Consider the following 23,096-nt stretch of genomic DNA (forward strand, 5'->3'; position numbering starts at 1 on the left):
GATTATAAAATATTCTTTCCATTTGTATTATTGCATGAAATTCAATGTTAAAAAATAGTCTATCTTTTTTTATATATGGCATACAATAAACTTGCTCTTGTTTTGAAAATTAAATTATCAAACCATTCCCACCGCTTTGCATGCCTCCGAATGACGTGATTTTGTGCTCAGCAATTAGTTGTGCGCATGCGTCGAAGCAGCCAGCTGTCAAAAGGGTGTGAAGGTGGTCTGAAATCGAATCTTGGTGCTTGTGACCACGCCCTAATCGATGAAATGATATTATGAAAATCAAATGATTTGGGTCATGGTTGATTAGGAACATGAATTATGTATGCATGGTAAAGTCTGTTATAATTTGTACAAGAGATGACTTGACCTGAGAATTGTCTTTTAACAATTGGTGGGTTCAATTACAGGTCGGGACATCAGGGTGGAGTTTGCATGCGTGGGTTTTCTCCGGGTACTCCGATTTCGTCCCACATTCCCAAAACAAGCATGATAGGCTGATTGGACTTTCTAAATTGCCCCTAGGTATGGGTGTGTGTGTGAATGGTTGTTTGTCTCCTTGTGCCCTGTGATTGGCTGGCCACCGATTTAGGGGAGCACCCGCCTCAGTTGGGATAGGCTCTAGCACCCCTAATGAGAACAAAGTGGTTCAGAAAATGAATGAATGAATGATTTTTACCATTAAAAATGCAATTATTACTCATTTAAAATGTTTATCCATCTTTTTTGATTTAAAAACAAAATATTTTTTTAAAACATCATCCTGTTTTAATTATTTAGCAACCCAAAATAGTCACTAGCACCTCTAAGGCTTCATTAAAAGAAGACAACCAATTTACTTATTACTTACTTTACTTATTAAAAATTTCAATGCAAACACCAAAGGGGGAGGGGGAAATAAAATTGATTCACGACATTATGTGGGTCATTGCCAGTGTCTCCTTACCCTTCCTCCATTGCTGCTTCCTCCCAATCCCCCACTCATCCTCCATTTTCTTTTTATTAGTAATACAGTAACGACAAAACAAATAATAACCAGAAGCAATGGGACATCTTAAAACAAATACCAGGGTTTCTTTAATCCCATGGACTGTGATGGATGATTTCATTTGGGAATGAGAGATAAACAAAGATTTACTTATAACAAGCGCAAGGTATAAAAGGGTTGCTGAAACCGACCCCCTGTCCTCTTTTACTATTATTGGGGGTGCTACAGCAAAGAGGCCATCTTTGGCCTTCTTCAGACTGAATCACTTAGTATGGAAACCACATTGTAGCCCCAATATGTCATCTTTTTGGAAGATAAATGTGGGCAAAATGGACGTATATAGAGATATACGTAGATATAACACAGATAAGCCACAAAGAAGCTGCTTGTGAAGAATGACACTGCTGTAGAAAACAAGATTAGGATTAGACTGGAGTTTAATTCACCGTAGAAGATGTGAGACGTAAAACAATCCTCTTCTAATTAAAGCTCTGCTCTGTAATAGAGATTGCAGCAGATTAATGTGTGACCTAGTCATGGGCGATTTGCACTTGATCACCTATTGTAAAGGATTGCATTATAAAGAGCAAAATAATTTGGGTGGTTTTTAAGACAAACAAACAATTGGGTCAAATTCTTCTTGTTTTCATTAAGTAAATAAATAAATATCAGTGTAATGCCCTGACTTGTTTATGCATGGATTTTCTGTCCTCTCCAGTGTTAAGTCTTGGTCAGGCTGCTTTTACACTGTATTAGAAAATCATGCTGTTTTTCTGCCAATAGGGGGAGATGTGAGCTTGTTGTAATCTTTTCTTGACTTGGTGGATTTAATGAAATGTACAATATATCATACCTGTCAACCTCAGCCATTTTCTCTCCTTATTAATTAATGCAATTCCCCTTATTAAGTGATAATAACTGTACAGATTCATTGGGGCACATATTTAGTCAGACAGGAGGCACTTAAAAGTCTAAAAAAAATCCCAAAAATGAACGGGGTGCCCAATCAGTCAGTGCGCCACTTTTAACAAAAATGCACTGAATTATTTTGACAACATAATTCATAGTAGGCATGCAATAGAGTCAATTAATAAATAAAAAAGAGGATTAATGCGGTGCTAGAGGTAGTGTTGATGTGATGCTCCTATTGGTATATTTTACCTCACATATAAGGGGAGAGTCATCTGCTCCAATCAAAACAGCCACATATGGCTCTCGAGCCATAGGTTCTCCCACCCCTGGTGTATTGTAATGACCTCTCGCCAATGTACTGTAAGAAATCATCAGCTGTTAAAGAAAAAACAACACTGTTATTAAGTCCCACCGGAAAAGAATCACATTTAACAAAAGTATAATTCAATTTATTTCATATTTAATATTGGAGAACAAGGAAAATTCAATTTATTACATGTTTACTATTGGAGAAAAAGGACTTGCATACAAGAAATGGTACTGACCGCTAAATAGCATATAATACATGAAATGCTTACCCTCTCAGGACTTGTGGGGGGTGCTGGAGCCTATGCCAGCTAACTATGAGCTCCAGGGGCGAACCCTCTTGGTGAACAGCCAGTCACAGGGTAGAAGATATACAATACATACATACTACTACTACATAGAGAACACCATTTTGGGGAGTGGATGGACTTAGGAAGAAGGGAGGTAGGTCAGATTAGGGAGTGACAGGACAGGGTGAGTGTGCAGGCAGTGTTAATGATATGTAAATGGAGACAAATCACATGTAAACATATGTGAATTGGCATCTTACTTCATAATAAGAGGACAAAATATGAGGATTTTGCTTTTGTGTACCGTATTTTCACGACTATAAGGCGCACCGCATTATAAGGCTCACCCTCAACGAATGACATTTTTCCATATATAAGGCGCACTGTATTATATGGCGCACTGTCTATTTTGGAGAAAATTTAAGACTTTTGAGTGCGCCTTATAGTCGTGAAAATACGGTAATTGCTATTGACTTCCAGGTATGAAGCACTCACTACACAGTCACCTCTAGAGCCAGCCATTGTTGATGTTTTGGATTTTTTTGTATAAAATCTTGCAGTGGGGGAGGAGTATATGATGGAAGATTTTGTAAACTAAGATGGCATCTGCATATTTAACAGTATTGTTTCAGTTTAGGCGTTTGTGTTTTTTTTTATATCTGACAGTGGTGGTTTTACATTTTTGGTTTTCTGTTTTTTTCCATATTTAAGGCGCACTGGATTATAAGGCGCACTGTCTATTTTGGAGACAATTTAAAACGTTTAATTGCGCCTTATAGTCGTAAAAATACGGTGTATGTTGGGAACAATGATATGATCCAAAAACCTATGTGTTTGTGTGTCCCAGAAGACCTCCTCAACAAAGATAAGATGGTATTCTCTCACCTCACAAAATGAGTTCATTAGTGGAGTGAAAGACAACCATTGCAGAGATTCAATGTTTCTGTACGATAAAGGACAGCAGCAACTGATTGGAGGTTAGGGAGGGAAAGAAAATGTTTCATTTCCTGTTCTTCAGAGACAGCGACGGTATCAGAGAATCAGCAGAATGGGGTTGTGGGAAAGGAAAAAAAAATGGAGATCAGCTGAAAGGACAGACGGTGCAAGTCAGAGAGGTAAATGCCAGAATTTTAAATCCTGCCCGAGAAAGTCGTCTATCAGATCAGGACTGGGAAAAAAGTCCCTAAAAATGAGTTGAAAGATATGTCAAATTGAGCTTCTCTTTAAAAAAAAAAACACAGTGAGGGAAGTATGACCAAAACTAGTCAAAATGGCAGGGCTTGAAAAGTAAAAATGATGGTCAATCCATGGTGAAAATGGACTGGAGGTCATGGTAGAGTCTTGGTTGTGATGCAACCTGTTAGGGAGATACAGCTGAGGAGTCAGGATGCACTGGCTCAGCTCCACTGTTTAATATAGATCTGCAGCGATTAGACAGGCTCGAGAACACAGGAAGTGTCCGTCAGTCGGTTGTAGGGAGCTCAGAGGAAATGATCACAATAAAAAAGGCATATATGGGAAAAGCACACACACACACTGAGGTGTGAATAGGTTTGGAGGTAGATTTCTTTATATTAAATCTAATACAAATAAGCAGAGAAGCCATAAGCAGTCATGGCAACAGAACAGGGAACATTATATGCTCAAAAGCTATATTGGCAGCTCACAACACACAAAGACAAACTATGTTAACATATTTAGTTTTGTTTGTTTTTAGGGTGAAGGCTAAATCAAAAATGTTTGCTGATAGTGCCGACTGCACATTTGAGGGTTCAGTGAGAAGAAAATATTTAGGGAACATCTAAGTTGGTTTTAAATTTCCACAGCCTTAGTGGCTTTTTGCATACTCTGGTTAGGTTCGAACACATGTGTCAAAGTGACAGCTCGGGGACCAAATCTGGCCCGCCGCATCATTTTGTGTGGCTCGGGAAAGTAAATCATGAGTGGCGACTTTCTGTTTTAAGATCAAATTAAAATGAAGAGTATAGATGTATATTAAATATCCTAATTTTCCCCCTTTTAAATCAATAATTGTAATTTTTTAATCAATTTTTTCTGTTTTTAGTTTGAAAGTCATTTTGTAAAATCAAAAAATATTAAAAAAAAAAAAGCTAAAATAAACCTGGTTATAGATCTATAAAAAAAACTGAACATTCAGGGCTTTTAATCCAGTTCTTTTAATCCATTTATTAAAAGAAAATCTAAATATTAAATCTAAAATGGTCCTACCCACAGAAAACCAAGTTGACGGTAATGCGGCCTGCAAACCAACCCGAGTCTGACACTCAGAACTTTATTTATCCCGTATGTTGATCTCTCTAACAGCCCTAATCAAAAACTGTCATTTGAAGAGAAGTTTTTAAGCTCTTTCTTGTTATGACCCTATTTTTTTGTATAGACTTGCAGACTCCGAAAAAGAACAAATATTTTAGGGTTATGTAATTGACACTTTAAAAACAGCAAAACAATATGCAGATAAAACACTATACTAAAAGAAGCTTGCTCCAGATTGTTGCATTGGGCAAAAAGGACGTTTACACATATGTAACCATTTATTTTTGTGGTTTTGCTGTCAAGATATCCAGTCTCGTACTGGGCTGTTTCAATTCTTTCTCTTTAGTAGCTCCATGAGAGCCAACTAACAAAGAGTCCAGTACAGCACTCTCAGTATGACGCCGTGCAAATTCTCACCACAAATATATCGCTAAATATAGTAGGCACCTTGCTTAAATAGTCCAATAAAAACAAACAGTTATTTCAGTGGATCCTATTTGTTCGTGCAAATAAAGAATCACCCAAGACATGTTTTTTTTTCTCTCTTTATATTTATTATCTGATGGTTCTCTTATATTTCTATAGCTTTATTCGATACAGGTAGCATTGTCAATACGGTCTATTATAGACATACATATATTTATAAGCTTGAGAGGTACTAGAGGGAATTATATCCTTCATTAGATCATTTGGAATTTGACAACAATGACTTCATACTGTGGATTACCTGCACTTACTCTCGTTCTTTCTCGCGCACACTGACACATACACGTTTTGAGTACATACTACACACATTACAGCATGCTCACCACTCCTACTTACTCATAGACTCTCATACACACTCATGTGCAAAACAACTACACAACTGAACACACACTTTCACACATTCATGAGGAACAGGACACAGAGGTCTTCACAGGATAGATTTACACCAGCATCACTGACAAAGGAATACATGTGAATGTACAGTATTTGACGTATTTTAAGTCTTAAGTCTAGATTTGTCTCTCTTTCCAAGAGTAGGTAAGTGGACTTTTAGATGTTGACCTTGGTAATGGTTGTTAAGTCCATATTTGGTTTCTTTACTGAAGGCTGTGCAATATGACCAAAATCTCAAATGATTTACAGAATATCATGAGAGAATATACATGACTGACAAAATAAATGCACGTTTTATTCGAAAGGCCATTGTAATAGTCCTTCTGTCTCAAATACACAAATTCACAAGCAATGGGTTTAGTAAATGGGCTTATACTTGTATAGCACTTTTCTATCCTTATGGTACTCAAAGCGCTTTGACACTATTTCCTCATTCACCTATTGATGATGCAGTATTATGAGCCACAGTTGAATATTTTGCGCAAGGACACTTAGACAAGGTCAAAAGGGTAGGGAATTGAACTCAAAACCTCTGGGTTGGGGGAATAACTACCCCATAATGGAACTATGCTGCCCCACAAGCACACACCGCTTCACAGTGTTGACAGTTCAACACAAATGAAACACAATACTGTCACGTCACATGAAATATGAGCAGAAAAATATATATTTGGTTTCAACGATGTAAGACAAAGAATACCTGAATTTCTCTACATTATAGAATGCATAAATTATCTGTATGTCAATAAAATGAAACAATGAAAGTAGGGGAAGAGATAGATAATCATATAGGCCATTCTTGAATTGGACAGAACATATTATGTACAGTTAAAATGACTGTGTCAAAGGTAATTTCATAAAAAATAAGTGCTACCTGAAGGGAGGAAAAAAGGCATTATTGTAGAATAACAGAAAGAAAATGACAAACTCAACCAACCTGAATTCAAATAATATTTGAGTAATGTTTCTTCCCCTAAATTAAGCGCATCAACGCCTTTAAATTTCGAATTCACAAAGACGAGTGAAAATAAAAAGAGGCAAAAAGTGTTTTATAAGGTTAGAAATCCAGAAGAGGGCGCTCCAAGTAGGTTGAATTGGCACATGAGTCTCAGGTCAAACTGCATTGGTGACAATGAAGCCTCTATGTTGGTCATTGCTAGGCTCCGGAGTGATGCTCTTTGATAAACGCTGCAAAGACATTTGGGATTATACCTGATTATTTGAAAGGAAATATGATAAATTTCAAAGTCATGGTGTCAGTGAAATTGACAGTCAATTTCTACGTGATGTGATCACTATCATAGCATAGATGGACCTGAATGAATATTGGTCATGTAAACATGTCTGGCATGTGTGTTTCTTTTGTTTATTTATTTTTCTTCTATTTTAACTGTTAGCTGTATCATAGCGTGGCAGCAGAAATAATGATACAACTGTCAAAATCACAATAAAATTCATCAGAAACAGATATTTTCATTGACTTGAAACTGGAGAAATACTTTGAACTTGGTTAATTGGCTATTACCAGTAGTTCCATGTATCTTTTATGTATACTATATGTTTACTGTGCAGCATGTTGACAGTGTGTTTCAGCTTCAGCGCTTGCCTAGACAGTTGTGTCAATACAGGACAATGAGGTCTAACAACAGTTCATCACAATGATAGTGATACTGATGGATAGCAGAAAGTATTTTTATTTGTTTCACGTTAACAGTGTAGAAGGTGTTTGATTACTCAAAGTGAGGAGTTAGTATGCCTAAATGAATAGTATGCCTAAATGAAAAGACTTCCACTTCCCAAACTGTGTAGTCAGGTAATATCCTGCTTACGTAACTGTATTTGAAGTCTGAATTAGTGACCCTCCTCTATCAGTAATCCCTAGTCAATGCTTCTTTTGATTGTAAGTCATGTGCACACAAAACATGTTGGCATTACTTGTACATGAAGAATTGTAGGAGGACTAGTAAAACTCTGGCTATACTGATCCTGTGATTATGTTTGCACATACCTGTTTAAAAGTGCCCTTAGTATTGATTAGGTGGTAGACCATGTAAACAGGCACACAGATTAACGAGGACACCCCGATACTGTAGCCAAGGGCAGTGGTCCAAGGTGGATACTGGTAGTCAAATAACTTGACCTCGGGAGGGAAGGCCAGAAAGCTGATGATGATAAACTGTTAAAAAAAACAAACAAAAAAACAACAAGAAAAAAAGTTGAATTTGAAATGTGTGTGGGGATCTTTTGCTGTGAACGCAATGAAGAAAAAGTAACATGAGAAACTCTGAAATGATGTCTTAAGGTTTTATCTGTGTTTTTCATTGCTACTTCAGTGACTAATGTTAGGTTTAAAAAGCCTTGGACAGGAAAGTAAGAGAAATAAGAGTTGAGGGACATTTGATAGTTTCTTACCAGCAGAAAGCTGGGGCAGATAGCGACCCAGCAGATCCTCCAGAAGCATCCTGGGTAGAAACCAAGCATGACCTGAATGTCATTGCAGAAACGGGTGGTACCTGAAAAGACATAAAACAGACACATTAACAATTCTGTCATCTGTGCACAAAACATATATGGCATGTAACATGATTATTTTTCTTTTTTTTCCCAACTAACCATAGAACCAAGAAACTGCGATGACTTCAAGCAGAACCACGGTGATAACTGCAGGGCCCGTAGCGTATTCCTCAAACAACTTCACCACAAAAGCTCCTCCCTGGTCCAAGCCAAAAATCAGAAAAAAAAGAAAAAAGAAAAATTCCCCTTTTTAATTGGTCTTTTGCAACAGGCATTGTCCACACATGATGATGCTAACATATTGTAGTCGTACAGCCCGGCTGTTAATTACCCCCTTACCTTAATTGAGGGTTAGGATTACAAAACGTCTACTTCAGTCTGATTGCCATGTCTACTTGCAAACTGCAGCTAATTACATTAGCAAAATGAACCAGCGGCACACAGGAAAGCATTATCATATACTTGGAATTTGCAAAAATAGCACTGAAATTGTCTTCATTGAATAGGAATTAAACAAGCTCTAGTATAGTTTTTACCAGATATCGGCTGATGGAGAAAACAGATGCAAATTTAAGCAAATTCAATCTTACAAAATCAGACAAAATTGTCCCAAAGTTGAGACATGTTTTCCTCTCAAGGGTTTGTGCTACCACAGACAGAATATTACTTTAGAAGTACAAACAGTGTAGTTAAGCTGTCTGAGGTTAGAGTATATTTAGACCATTCTGCCATTGGAACAGAATGATTGATTTTTTTGAGACAATATAATAATGTGGTTTTGACCTTAAAACATGTTAACATTTTTTTTTAGGATAAGAATAATAAAAGGGTAACCATCTGATCGTGATATTTGCATAAAATCTTTGACTTACATAAGTGAGGGTGGAGAGAGCCCCGAGGTAGCAAATGCAAACAAGGCCAAAGACAAAACACTCCCGTCTTTTAACCAGGATATTGGGGAACTCATCAAGCATGGCGGTGATCACCCCCTCCAAGCCAGCAAACTGGAGAAAGTACCAAGTAATTATATTCGACAGGGAAATATTAATTCAATCATTTACCCTAATTCTATTCATCAGTCCACCCAACCATATATTCAGCTCATAGTGGATTTTTAAAAGCCAGGTGGTCGTCATCACTATCACATTATGTGACACTAATACAGACAATTACAAAGTATTCAGTTAACCTAACATTGATATGTTTGTAATAGAGACAAAAGTTTGGGAAAAACCTTGCAACCATGGGATGAGCCAGGACTTGAACCTGAGCATATTGGATCGTGAGGCCAATGTGCTCCTGCTAACCACTAGGGCACCATGCTGTGTTAAGCGTTAAATCCACAATCATAACAACCATTATGCTGTATCAATATACCTTTAACTGCCTGAATTGTTAGAATATTTCGCAGTATGAAGTCTTTGACCTGCTTTAAAATTATGATATATTAGACTGAGGATAATTTACATGTAATCAAAACTAAATTATTTTATAGCAAAGAATATTCCTGCTTCAGTCCAACTTGCTTTCTTAATAAAGAAGGGATTTATTATAAAACTAGACTATTTATGAATTAACATACACTGCTTCACAGCAACATTGTAGCACCCATGTCTGTATAGTACAACTGTAATAACAGTGGGTAAATCTATCTTTGGAGGCTAAAAAATAATGTGTCAAATTCAGAGCCAAAGGCTTAAAAGCATTGGAAAATTCCTTAAATTGTGAGCATAATCTATGCCTACATTGCACCAAACAACACATCGTGTAGCAATATCCTCAGTCATGAAAAGGAGCAGAAAAACACCCCTGATTTAGATTACACACTGATTATCAGCATGCAATATAAGTTCCACAGGTCTCTGAAACTGGATTATCAGCCACAGATGAACACTGGGTTATTGGGAAAAGATCACTGCCGTGATATAAAGGCCACAGCCAGCAGAAGTAATACAGAAAATGTTGATTGTAAAAACAGTGCGGCTTGGCCGATATAAAATACATTTTGTGTTTACAGAGGGGAGTAATGAAGGACTGACACATTCATCACAAAGAACATTGACTCATGTGAACAATGAGTTGACTTACTGTACTGTCCAGACCCAACATAATGATCATGAGGAAGAAGATGATTGCAAAGAAGGTTGCAGCAGGCATGTTTGCAATGGCTTCTGCATAAATGATGAAAAGCAGACTGGGTCCTTGACAGAAAAAAAATAGACAAGCGGGTTTAGGTAGTTTGCTGTAATTCATTGAAAGCACGGTCTGTTGTGCAGTAGCGATGTTTTGACCTTTCACTAAATTAATTTGGCGGAAAAGCGTAGGCCATTAAGAAACATTTCTTTTCCAAACCTTGTGATATTGGATAGCGAATGTCTTTCGTTAGTGAAATTTCTTACCGGCATCCTTGGCAACAGCATCTACATCCTGCTGTCTCATTTCAGCCATGTAGCCAAGTACAGTAAAAATCACAAATCCGGACAAAAAACTGGTGAGACAGTTCACTGAGCTGGTCAGCAAAGCGTCTCTAAAATGAAAAGAGAAGAGAGTTGAATTTTGGAGAGGTTGTGACACGTGTTTTGAGTCTAATCGGAAAGATGTTGTTTCAACTTTTGGCTTGTGCCATCAGTCTTTCCATATTAACTTACTTATAGCAGTTGTTGTGGAATGGATTGTAGCTGGCAAAGGCAAGGAGAACCCCAAAACCCGGACCCAGAGAGAAGAATATCTGGGCTGCGGCATCGATCCACACCTTGTATAGGACAAAAGGAATACATAAGAGAAGTTTATGGAAAGTAAAAGCTCAGGCATCAAAGATCATTTTAGCAAAGTTTTTTTCATTGCCAAATGAGTGTTTATGTCATTTATGCTCTGTTTTAATAGAAATGGAAGAGTCATGGGAATAAATTCATATTTTTCACGCCATATTTTCTGACGCATCAGTCTGAAATGATCAGTTTTTTTGCCATATACGTACTGATTAAGACAAAGCTGTACTGTTCTTACTGTGGTGCTGAGAAGTTTCTCCCAATCAGGCTTGAGATAGAAGACCACTCCCCTCCAGGCACCGGGTAGAGTGGCCCCACGGATGAGAAGCACCAAGAGGACCAAATAAGGGAAGGTTGCTGTTACCCAGACCACCTACAACAAATATGACATCAAGTTCTTATTTGATGTTGTTTTTAAAATAATACATTGCTATTTTTATAATATTTGTGTGTGATGAGCATGTAAAGAGGTTTGAGGTTAGAATATTGAGATGGAATTGAATAGAAATGAAGACTCTTAGATCAGTTTTCTCGTATCATTGGGTTAACTGGTGAACCACACACAACATTCCTGTCTAACCAACTTCTCCAACAGCATTGATGAATAATGATCATATATGTGATGCCCAGTCTCCTCAATCTATCCATCCTTTCTGAGCAACACGCCCTACCCATTAGCCTGGTTACCTTTCCAGATGTCTTGACTCCCTTCCAGATGCTAAAGTAGACAATGGTAAATATGAAGAGCAAACAGAGAGCCAGCTGCCAGCTGATGGAACCCAGCTGATGTAGACCTGCAGAGCGGTGGACTTGCAAGACGTGTCGACTAGAGCCAAGGGTGTGAGGATGTTGGGAGGTAGATAAAAAGGTGCAAAAGTAAGGAGAATGCCATGATAGACAGAATACAGACAAAATGGATTCAGGGGACAGAGAAGATATACGTAATCACATTCATTGGAGATGAGAGACATTTAAACATACAAATAATGTCCCTGTGGCCAATCTAGAAGGGTGAAAGATTCCATCTGTTGAGTTATACAATAGTGCTTGTTGATTGAAAAATAACAATAACATTGTCAATTGAGCAAATGAAGTTTTAACTCATAACACGTGTTTAATGATTTTGAGTACAGTTACATAATTGACCATCTTGGTTTCATTTATTAGATTTTTTTTTTAGATGAAACCTAAGAATAATAGTGGATGCAGGGTACGCATTTTGACAGACTCACACTTTGGTCAACTTGGTTTGTTTTCATGCTAAGTAGACAAATTGTAGGTTGCATGGCCACACTAGTATTTCTGACGATGCTGGGCAGTTGCTAAATTTGGTACACCGAGGTTTAATAAAAAACAAATATTTAGTCTTCAGAAATATAAACTGCTCAACTTCATTAGTGTTAAAAAAGTAGTGTATTATGTTACAAAAATAATTCATATTGATAGTGGCGCGGTGGAGCTCGTGGTTAACATGTCGGGCTCAGGGGTCCTGGGTTCAAATCCAGGTCGGTCCACCTGTGTGGAGTTTGCATGTTCTCCCCAGGCCTGCGTGAGTATTCTCCGGGTACTCCGGTTTCCTCCCACGTTCCAAAAACGTGCATGGTAAGCTGATTGGACACTCTAAATTGCCCCGAGGTATGAGAGTGAGTATCCATGGTTGTATGTTTCCTTGTGCCCTGCGATCGGCTGGCCACTGTTTAAGGATGCCCCCCAGGCTCTGGACTGCTCCAGCACCCCCGTGACTAAAGTAGTTCAGAAAACGAATGAATGAATGAATATTGGTAGTCTCCAACTGCAACAATTCAATCAATAATGGCAAATGGGAGGAGGTTGAAATGGAAAGTAGGGATAACTCATTGCTTATAAAGAATGCCATAATGTGTTGTGTGAATATCAGTTGTTGAATTTAGATGATGAAATCCATTTGATACATTTTGAATCTCATCCCATTGTTGTCGCTATCCACCACTACAGAAACCCTCCTGTCAAATCTCCTTTCAGATTTCACATCCCACTTACATGCACTTACGTATAGAACTCCTCAGCAGGGGAGGTGGAAGAGTTGGACCAAGAAATATTGTGGTCGGTGGACATGTAGCTGTGACAGTTGCCCGTGTTCCAACTGTTGAAGCAGGTGGTCCAAGGAAGGGTGGACTGGAACGACGACAACAGATAGTACAATGCCCAGGCCATGATGGTGTTGTAATAGAAGGCAATGTAGAGGGCTATGATGCAGATAGCAAAGCCTATACCTGGATGGAGAAAACCAAATAGCTGTTAGAACCTTTTTTTGTGTATCAGATAAGTGGCCCTTTCAAACCGGCTGCTCAAGCGGCTGACATTTCTCAGTTTCAACAATCTAGATATGAACCAATTTCCAAACAGCCTCAACCTGGCGTGAAAATGTGACAATTTCCATAACAGTCAGAACATCACTATAAATGTTCAAGAAGGATTTAGAGCTGATGACTTGGGAGGTTAAAGGAACTTACAGAGATTGACACCTATGCTTCTCTTCCAGTTTTTCCCTCTTCCAGCCAATTATCTTATGCCGTTGTCTCCACACCTAACCCACCCCTGTTAAGCACTTTCAAAACACATTTTTCCATTTCCCTTACCTTTGAAGATAGGGCAGATGTGCTTCCAAATGGAGATGCAACCATTACGGTGGAACTGGCCAAGAGCAAGCTCCATGTAGAAGAGTGGCACACCTCCAAAGATCGCCATTAATAGGTAGGGAAGCAAAAAGGCACCTGAAGTGAGGACATAGAGAATGTATTACATTAGAGCAGACAAAAAACACAGAGAATAGTAATGAAAAATGAAAATCAGACATAGGCATTGTCGTCATCATTGACTTGACAAAAAGCCTAGTAGTCATCATACCCTCAGCAGCGTATGACGAAATTGTATAGTGCTTCTCCACAAGTTCGTCTTCCCAGGCCAGACACATTTATGACATTTATTTATGACATATTCATACTTGTATGACAAAAGCTGATTTTACACATACACAACACTAGTCAAATATGAATATGAAATATTTTTCCAAGACTGCCAATATACCAAAAGCACAACATCATGACAATCCATCAAATTATATTTTAGGCTCTTCGACATAACTATAGTTTAAAGGCTGACTTCATATTGAAGTTGTCACCATGTCAGAATTCTATAAATTATTTTTCACACACATTTATGACAACATAAAGTAGAAAATGAACCTGCACTCAATGTACCAGTGCAGGTTTTCTATTGGATCCCATTAAATCATAGAAGTTTAAGTACATTATATGGAATCACACACATGGAACTGGTCTTAGCCAACTTAATAAATATGGAATTTTAGAGATTAGTACTGAAATCTTGTGTGCATATAATTTATCCGCTTGGCAGGTTTTTATCAGATTTCTTCAGATTTTTTAGATGAATATGAATATGACTGTCTGAAGCAAATGTCCTTTCTTTTGCACAAAGGGAGCTGGGAAATACCCCCAGACCACTTTTGAGCACAAGTGCTAGAGAAAATACAAAGAAGGATGAAAAGGTAGCAAAAGGACCACAAAACAGTCTAACATGGGGCTATTGGCATCACATCTCACTGCTCATACCCTTATCAGATCATCAGTTTACCTTATGTGAATGTGCGCTGATTTGTGTGTCTTTTATTTTTCTTTGACAAAGATAAGAGTTGATTGAGCACCTGCCCAAGCAACAGGTTATTAAGCAAGCAGGAGACTGAGGCCATTCCAATAAAACAAAACCCCACACAATTAATACCGTTGCCTCTATTGAGTGTCTCCTTGAGCCCATCTCAATGCCACACATACACAGCCGAGCAAAACAGGAAATTGCATGGATTTTATTATTACAGATTCAATAAAAGTAGAAATGCAAGGCTGTGTCTGGGAGCTAAGAATTTTGTGACACACGGGTAGAATCGATTAATTTTAACTATACTAAAAGTGTGTAGCTATAGTGGTTTTAAACAATGAACTCTGACCATGCTCATAGATTTTAGCCCAATTTGCTTTGCATACCAAAGTCACCCAAAAAAAATCAAGAATCGATCATGCATAACATTCAACAATGAATGCATTGTTCTATGTTAGGCAAAGAAATTGAAGATAATTTTCTAATTTTAATTTGAAATAACTTTTGAATCATTTCTGCTATAAAATCTAAACCATGGAATTTCATAACCAACAACAATTATATAAGGCCTGTAAAATAGAAGTTGTTTTAAACAGTTTCAACACATTAGCTTTAAAAAAAAAAACTTTAAAAAAAATTCCGAATAAAGTCCATCTAAGCCTTAGATGGACTTTATTCGGAATTTTTTTTAAAGTTTTAAAGTCTTAGATTCTAAGGCATGTGCGGGGTAACCTTCCATTGAGAGTAGTAATAAATGTGTTCAGCACTGCAATGATATATTCTTTTTTTTAGCTGCATAGATAAGTAACCTGTTATAAATTTCTACTCAGGATTTTGTGTTTCTTCAGAATAATTTGAGGGGCCTAAAAAATAGATCGTTAATCTATTTAGATTTACTCTTATGTTTGTGCAAAAAAAAAAGAATAAAAAACATTAAAAAAAAATGGACTCCCCTTCCCACTTATCTAATGGCTTACCTCCTCCATTTTGGTAGCAAATGTATGGGAAACGCCACACATTGCCCAGGTCCACTGCGTAGCCAATCACAGAGAGCAAGAAGTCCATCTTCTTGCTCCATGTTTCCCTGGGCCGCTCCAAGCTGGTTTGTTGGACCATCAGAGTTCTGAGGCCTCCTAGCTGTGCCGTAGACCCGGAGCTGCCTACGGGTCCAGAGGCTGAACTTGCAGAGTAAGTTGCAGAGAGCCCTTCTCCCTCTTTGGAGTTTTGACTGCTGGGCGTGGTGAAGCCATTGGACACCTGCTGCCCCGAAAGCGGGCTCAGGCTTTTGGCTCCTCTCTCCGCAAGACCATCAGTTAGCATCAGTCGAGAGTTTTCGTCCTGCATGCTCTCCTCTTCTGTTTTGACTTCCTGACACTCCTTGCCTCTCTCGGAATCGATCTCACTCACACATTTGTCCTTTGTCAAAGTGCTTGTCATGGTCAGATTTGTTGTCTCCATCAGATCACAATTTTAGCAGTGTTTGTGCTTTGGAGAGACGGTTACGGCAGGGAAAAGGTGGATGTAAGTAAGATGGTCTTGCTGTTTGTTATGGTGCCCATTAGGGGAACAAAGATGGGGAACAGGAAGGTGAGAAGAGTTTGGGAACGGTGAGGTAGCTAAGTGTCCTTCTCGGACAGATGAGAACAAGGCAAGGATAAGGATATTGAACTTGAACGAAAATGGAGGGGCAATGAATTTGCGCAATGACAAAGACTGAGAACAAAGGAGTATTTGGGCTCTTCTTTGTCGGTGGGTTGTTAATAGTTTCTGTAAAAAGAAGAAAGGAAAAAGAAAACTAAACTATTGACACAAGAACATCGATAAAAAGCAATGATTGAAACAACATTGGCTTTAACTTTGAACTTTTGATACATGCAGTACAGATAGAGGCAGGCAAAAAACTGATTCGCTTAACATACCACTTGTATCCAATTTCGAAAGGAATGAATCTGAGTTGCATAACTTTCTTTTGATTTTTATCTGATTTAAAGCTTAAGTTCCAGGAGAAGAATAACTGTCCAACCACTAAGGCAAACTATAAAACCTCTCTTATCAATAGGATTGTACTGTAAATATAAGGAAAAAAGGTAAAGAAACCTTGAAATTGAGTAAACAATGTTTTCAAATGCATGTTTTTTTGTGAGAGAACACAAAACAGACCGCAGGCAAAGAGAAGTGGTGAAAAGAAATAAAAACATTCAGAGACTATTTCAAAGCAAACTAACAATGCTTAGACAGAGACTAATGATATATTCAAAATAATATTTCTTTCTAAGGACAATTGCATTCTTGATTCACATTTACATAAAAAATGCATCATTGCTTTAGTAGATTGATTATACCTTTGTAAATTCTTGTACAAATTGGTAATGGCTTATTTCAATTAGACAAAATTAACATTATTTTAGCTGCACCACTGTGCTCTGACTACAAACAGTTCTCATTTTTTTCTTTCATCAACCATAATTTAACTTCATCTAAAAACACAATGACCAAAATAAAGCATTTCAGTCCATAAGACAAAGTAAGAAACATTCACTTTTTCTGCAATATCTACCTCACATACAATATTCACTAATTTGCCAAAAAATGATAAAGAACAAACTGACTTAACATGAAATCATATATTTAAATTAAAAGTTCCAAAGTAGTATAGTAGAGGAAAGGCAAAAACTCAAAAATGCTCCCCCATTACTGGAATTCTATGAATAATTAACTATCTTTAACACACGGACATTACCTGTTGAGTGATAGTTTGTCAAAAGACAAAAGTGTCAGCAAAAAAAAAAAATTGGGAAAATCCTTGCCCAGGTATCAAGCAGCTTTGACTAGTACATTGGGACAGCACGTCTGCCCATTGAGCTCTTGAACCTCTCTCCTTTTCTGTCTTACCCCCTCCCTCACAATCTCACCAGCATGCGTACACACGCAAACTCATGCAGAGAGGCAAACAGCAGCACAGACACAGGCAGGGTCGGATTTTGCTATGGTCAATGTGCGCGACTGCCTATGGTGCAATCTATTTGAGGGCACAAGAAAGCCATTATCCCAATTTCTGTTCAATAATATTAACAGTTATCTAGAATATTATCCCTCATTTTCATGTCAGGTTTGTGGTCTAGACTGTATGCTCCATGACTGGGTTTGGAGAGGGCATTAAAGTAAAGTGTCACTGCATCCAGTCTAACATTGGGTAATCGTTTTTTTGATTAATATAACAAATCTAGTTGATGAATTCACATCAAAGAAACCCCGAAAAATCAAGTTTTAGGTTCAGTCAAATCATTCGGAACACAATTAATGTCTAGTGTGAAGAGGGCAAAAGAGATTTACAGTCTTCCCTCAATTTTCAAGGATAATGTCGGCTCTCTCTGTTAATTTCGACGAGATTCTCATCAGCTTGGAAGGTTGAGTAGCTCTCGAGCACAGTTTTATCATCATGTCTGAGAATACTTCTGTGGCTACCAAACGAGCCAGTTTTATGACCTTATCGATGAATGAGTGATGAACCTCCTCAAGCAAAAATCCATTATAATAATGGATGAACTATTTCAGCCACAAATTTGTCCATCTTGAAAATTATGGTCTTTTCTGTTTCTTCTTTGGGGCTTTTTTGAGCCTGAGAGTTTCTGTTTGGATTTTCAAATTTTTATGAACATTTTTTTGATTTTGGATACTTTTTAGAAAATATCATGATGCAGTGAAGCCTCGAAAATTTAGGCCGTGAAGTGGGGAGGGATGACTGTAAGGATGAATTCGTAAGTGGAAAGTCATTAGTTTACTTTCTTGGGTCTGGACTAAAATCCATTGGTCCATACTGATTTGGTGTAATTCCATTTCACATTGCAAATTTTGCAGTGTTTCAGAAAATGAGATGAGATATCTAGAAGATATGCCCTCTTCATCCCAGTCAATGTGCGGTACGAATTAATCGTGACTTTGAGTTTTAACGCAGCATTTTACACATCTGACCTACCCCTGACCCTTACGATTTCAGAGAATTGCCTGATCCAGTGGTCCCTTTCTCACTAAAAGAAGACAGAAGCAGTTTTGAAATGTTGTTTCTCCCAGAGTTCAAAATGAATTATTTCCAATCTTGAGGAAGTTAGAAAAAAAAGAAAGGAAAACACAGCTGTAATGCACCTCATAAGTCTCCATAAAAAACCCCAAAGAAAAACAATCTATAGCACATGTACATAGTACATACTAATCTCACAGAATATATATGTGGATTACATGGCTAATGCAGTTATGTATTAAATTGGAAAATTCAAAAACTCCTGTAATTAGAAGCATACCCTTCTACGTTCTCATGTGGTGTCTGCTTTGCAATATGCTGAGAGCACATGTCAACAAAACTACACCCTTAAACCTATTATGTTAAGATGATACGCTTATCAAACTTCAGCACTCTCACTGTTTTCCGGAATAGTTTTTTTTTTTTTGTTACTCTCAAGTAGTACTAATTCTCCCATAATGCTGACATAGTAAACAATTGATGACAAGTTAAGGACAACGCCTAAACCAAAAAATTTAGAGGGAGGAAAATGTCTACGGGTAGGGAGTGATCTGATTAGAAACTGGATACCATTTCAGTAAAGGTTTGTTGTGAGTTGTCAAGACATGGTCAGAATTAATTTCCTGTTCCACTTATTTTCTGAGGAGATGAACTACTTTCTTACACACTCATTTATACTAGATACTTTAGTAGCTCCTCTCAGTATGAACTGCAGTTGGTCTCATAAACAAACAAACAAAAACCTATTGAAAATCTATCAAAGCTCGACACTGGGGCCTCAAATTGTGTCCAAATTGAGGCTCGTAGGACAGTATTTGGCAGCCACTTTTTGAAGGCATACCATTGTTTTGTTTCTGAATTTGTCTTGACTTATTTGACAGTCGGAACATGATTTTATTTTGCTCTTTTGGTTCTTTTTTCCCCCATTAATTTTCTGAACCGCTTTATCCTAACTCGGATCGCGTGGGTTCTGGAGCCTATTCCAGCTGACTTTGGGCTAGAGGCGGGGGAAACCAGTGGAGATCGACAACCATTCACACTTACTCATACCTTGGGCCAATTTATAGTGTCCAATAAGCCTAACATGCATTTTTTTGGAATGTGGGAGGAAACGAGAGTACTCGCAGAAACCCACGCAAGCACGGGGAGAACATGCAAACTCCACACAGGTGACCCAACCTGTATCTGAACCCAGGATCCCGGAGCGATGAGGCCGATGCACTAACCACTCAGCCGTCGGGCTGCCCTCTTTTGGTTCTTGTCATTGTCAATTCTGACTGAACATGGTAGCAATGTTAGTTTACGCAGCCTACTAAATAGTGGCAACCCAGACAATTAGGTGTACTTTGTGTTCACCTGGCCTTTATAATACAAGAATTACACTAATTATTTTATAATTATTTTGGCTGTATAATTTCGAACTATGCAGGGGGAAAACACACACACACACAAACAAAAAACTACCAGCAAATTGTAGATTCCACAAATTAGTAGTCAACAGTATGTACATCGTAGCAAAAAAATATTCAGTCTTTTGAAAGTTGTACTTTGACCAGTGATGCAGTCCTCTAATATATGATTTATGATTAATGAAGGCTTTAAATTAGGAATCAAATCATTATTCATGTACATTTTTCATCTAATTGGCTTTACACAAGTAAGCTTCAATATTTAAGTAATTTCTTTGTAAATATGAATGTACTTCTTAAGAAGGTTACAAAAAATGTATTGTTTTTTATTTGCAAGAATGTGGCAGTTAAAAAGGTGTTGTTTGTTTATACCTTTGGTTTTTAAGCAGGGCATAAAGCATGAGGTCATCTCAAGTCCAATTTGTTATTAACACCTAGTCTGAACCAAATCACACACAATTGAGCTTTGCATGGGTTCAGGCATAAATACACATGCTCAAACATTCCCCAAATATGCAGAGCTTTAGAAAAGGCAATTCAAGACTTTCTAATGGATATTTTCTAAGACAGACAAAGCAAAAACATGAATGGATGTGGACATCGAGAACCAAATGTAGTTCAACAGAGCGGGACAGTGTCATGCATTTTAGTAGGCAAGCGATTACAGGTCACAGGTTGTCTGTGGCCTTGCCTAACTAACCCATTTACAGACACTTACAACTAGCCAACAGGCACAATGCCAAGTGAAGGAGTATAATCAGTCTACTGAGACTAGTTTTTATACACTTAATACATGTGTCTAATAAGGCAAATGTGACACTGACATGAAATAAAAGTAGACTCACTTAGCAGTCGCTCCTTCTCCTTCAAGTCCAGTCTTTGCAAATGTGTGAAACGTCATTCCAATCAGCATCAACTGAAGCACTAGGTTAATCCTCATTGCAACGCACACAAATCCACGCGCAGGCATGCGCACATGCAAACACAAAACATGAAGAAAAACAAGAAGACAAAAGGAATTTAACAATGATTTTTCCCCCCTGCGCCAACATTAACAGTGGGAACAAATAACTAATTTTCATCCATAAAATTCTGCTTTTATCAGCAGTCTTGGTACTTATTCACAGATCATGCATTATTATTACCTCTAAATACTACCTACTGCGCATATATAGCAGAAACATACAAAGACATAGAAATATCAGAGGGGGCATTAAGATAAAAGAGCTAATTCCAAGTGGTCTAATCCAGATGAAAAAATTCCAAACACAGTAGGTATTCTAGAAGGACTCCAACTGACCATTCTGAAGTCCTGTGACTGAGCTCTTGCTACCCAAAAATAATTAATTTGAAATAAATCAAATTCCTAAAAAAAATCAGTGGAAAATAGATACAATCAAAATTTATGAGGACATAGCTGGAAATTGGTATTTGAAAGAGCGCTTGAAGACCAGTTTCTGCCAAGATTGCTCTAATAAGTATAACCAAATGTACTGCTTCATTCGCTTATTGACTCCAATTACTAATTTATTTCCAATTTTGGCTTTTATGAGGACAACAGGACGTGGGGGATATAAACAAGGTAAAAATACACTACAATATTGCATGAGCATTGCCCTAGACATTTTTGTTCTTGGCACGTTCTTCCTTAATGGCTGTGAACAGAGAATTATGCAAGTACAATTAGCGAGGAGGATTTTAAATCAATACATTTAAGATAGAGAACTATTTATCATATTTTCACCCTTCAAGTAATAACTTGAAAGGACACAAAACACAAGTAATCTTTAAAAAATAATATTTTTTTTATCCAAGACATTGCAATGTATTTGCGATTCAAAGAACACAATGACTTCAAGTTAAGTCCATCATAACCTTTTTTCAACACTTTTAGGACCCAGTAAAGCAACAACAATTGCCACTTATTTTACAGTTCTAAAAAAGGCTATTACAAATGCCTTGATTTTCTATTGGATGTTGGCACAGCATGAGCAAATCAGGTTCAATTAGCCTCAGGAACATCCACGTGATTAATACACACAAAAAAATAAAAGATAGGATAGGAGGTCAGGGAGTCACAGGTTAGCATTCCCAACTCTATAGATTTAACAAAAAAGCCAATAAATGAGAGTTGGGGGTCAACATGAGTGAATGAGTAATGGACGTTTTTTAAATGCAAAAAAAAAATGTAATTAATAATACTTAGCAAATTTTGAACTGTTCACACTCCAGTTTCTCTTACGAGGTGATTCACTGTGCCGTATAATCATAGCATCAAGTTATATTGCCAAGATATCCGACAAGTTTGCCAGTGTAGCGGTATGTTGCAGTTTTGCTTTGCTTAGAAATGGGACTTAAACAATTTGCAGAATTTATGTACCTGAAAATGACAGCGATTCGGCCCTCTCTAAGCTGGATGCAGTTTTAATAGGATTTCTCCTTAAACTTTGGAGCCAAAGGCATTTGTGTCGATATTTCTTCCGTCTGTTTTGTTAGTTTCTAATTGTTTTTTTGTGTTATGGCCCTACATGTTACTGTCATAAAGTTCAGCATCATACTCAAATAATGTCAGACAATACACATTTGAATGTATTGACTAAATTGTACACTGTATATAAGGAGTCTATAACTACTCAAAAGTTACACTGTCAAATGCTGTCATTTTAAAGGAGTCCAGCCATAGTGAGCGTGCTTCTATTGAAGCAATGCCTGAATATATCATATAAGACGCCCTACACTGCTCTTTGTAATTATAATTTAGTTATAGTCAGAAAAAAAAACACCAATAGAAAAGGTATTGCCTGATGTAGATTGGAAGACAACATTGATCTATATGTAAATTATATCCTGTTATTTAAGTGAAAACCAAAAACAACTTTGAACATTTTCTCATTAGAATATTTTCTCAACATTTGCACTTTGGAAACCGACAGTTCGAAACCCAGCCTTAACTATTGCTACACATCGAATACTGTATGTAAGCATCATTACCCCAACTAGATCTACTGAACTAATCTAAATTATATCACGCTTGGAAAGAAACAACAAATGTCTCATTTCTGGGCCAGATTGATAGTC

General features: G+C 37.5%; 1 protein-coding gene across 2 annotated transcripts; it reads right to left on the bottom strand.

The window, feature by feature from the left end:
- Positions 1-5,324: 5,324 nt before the first annotated feature.
- slc6a4a (solute carrier family 6 member 4a) lies at positions 5,325-22,638 on the bottom strand. Of its 2 annotated transcripts, none has more exons than XM_077722376.1 (14): positions 20,864-22,638; positions 15,569-16,358; positions 13,556-13,690; positions 12,967-13,189; positions 11,625-11,763; positions 11,176-11,310; positions 10,818-10,921; positions 10,569-10,696; positions 10,258-10,370; positions 9,042-9,173; positions 8,269-8,368; positions 8,068-8,168; positions 7,664-7,831; positions 5,325-6,843 (listed from the first exon to the last, which is right to left on the bottom strand). In XM_077722376.1, exons 2-14 carry the CDS (start codon positions 16,047-16,049, stop codon positions 6,769-6,771), a joined length of 2,034 nt encoding a protein of 677 aa, XP_077578502.1. In that variant the 5' UTR covers positions 16,050-16,358; positions 20,864-22,638; the 3' UTR covers positions 5,325-6,768. The 2 variants fall into 2 exon arrangements, with proteins under 2 accessions (XP_077578502.1, XP_077578501.1); XM_077722375.1 differs by lacking the exon at positions 20,864-22,638 and adding an exon at positions 17,332-17,482.
- Between the last annotated feature and the right edge of the window lie 458 nt (positions 22,639-23,096).

This window comes from Stigmatopora nigra, chromosome 8, assembly GCF_051989575.1.
Source record: "Stigmatopora nigra isolate UIUO_SnigA chromosome 8, RoL_Snig_1.1, whole genome shotgun sequence".
NCBI classification, from domain to species: Eukaryota; Metazoa; Chordata; class Actinopteri; order Syngnathiformes; family Syngnathidae; genus Stigmatopora; species Stigmatopora nigra.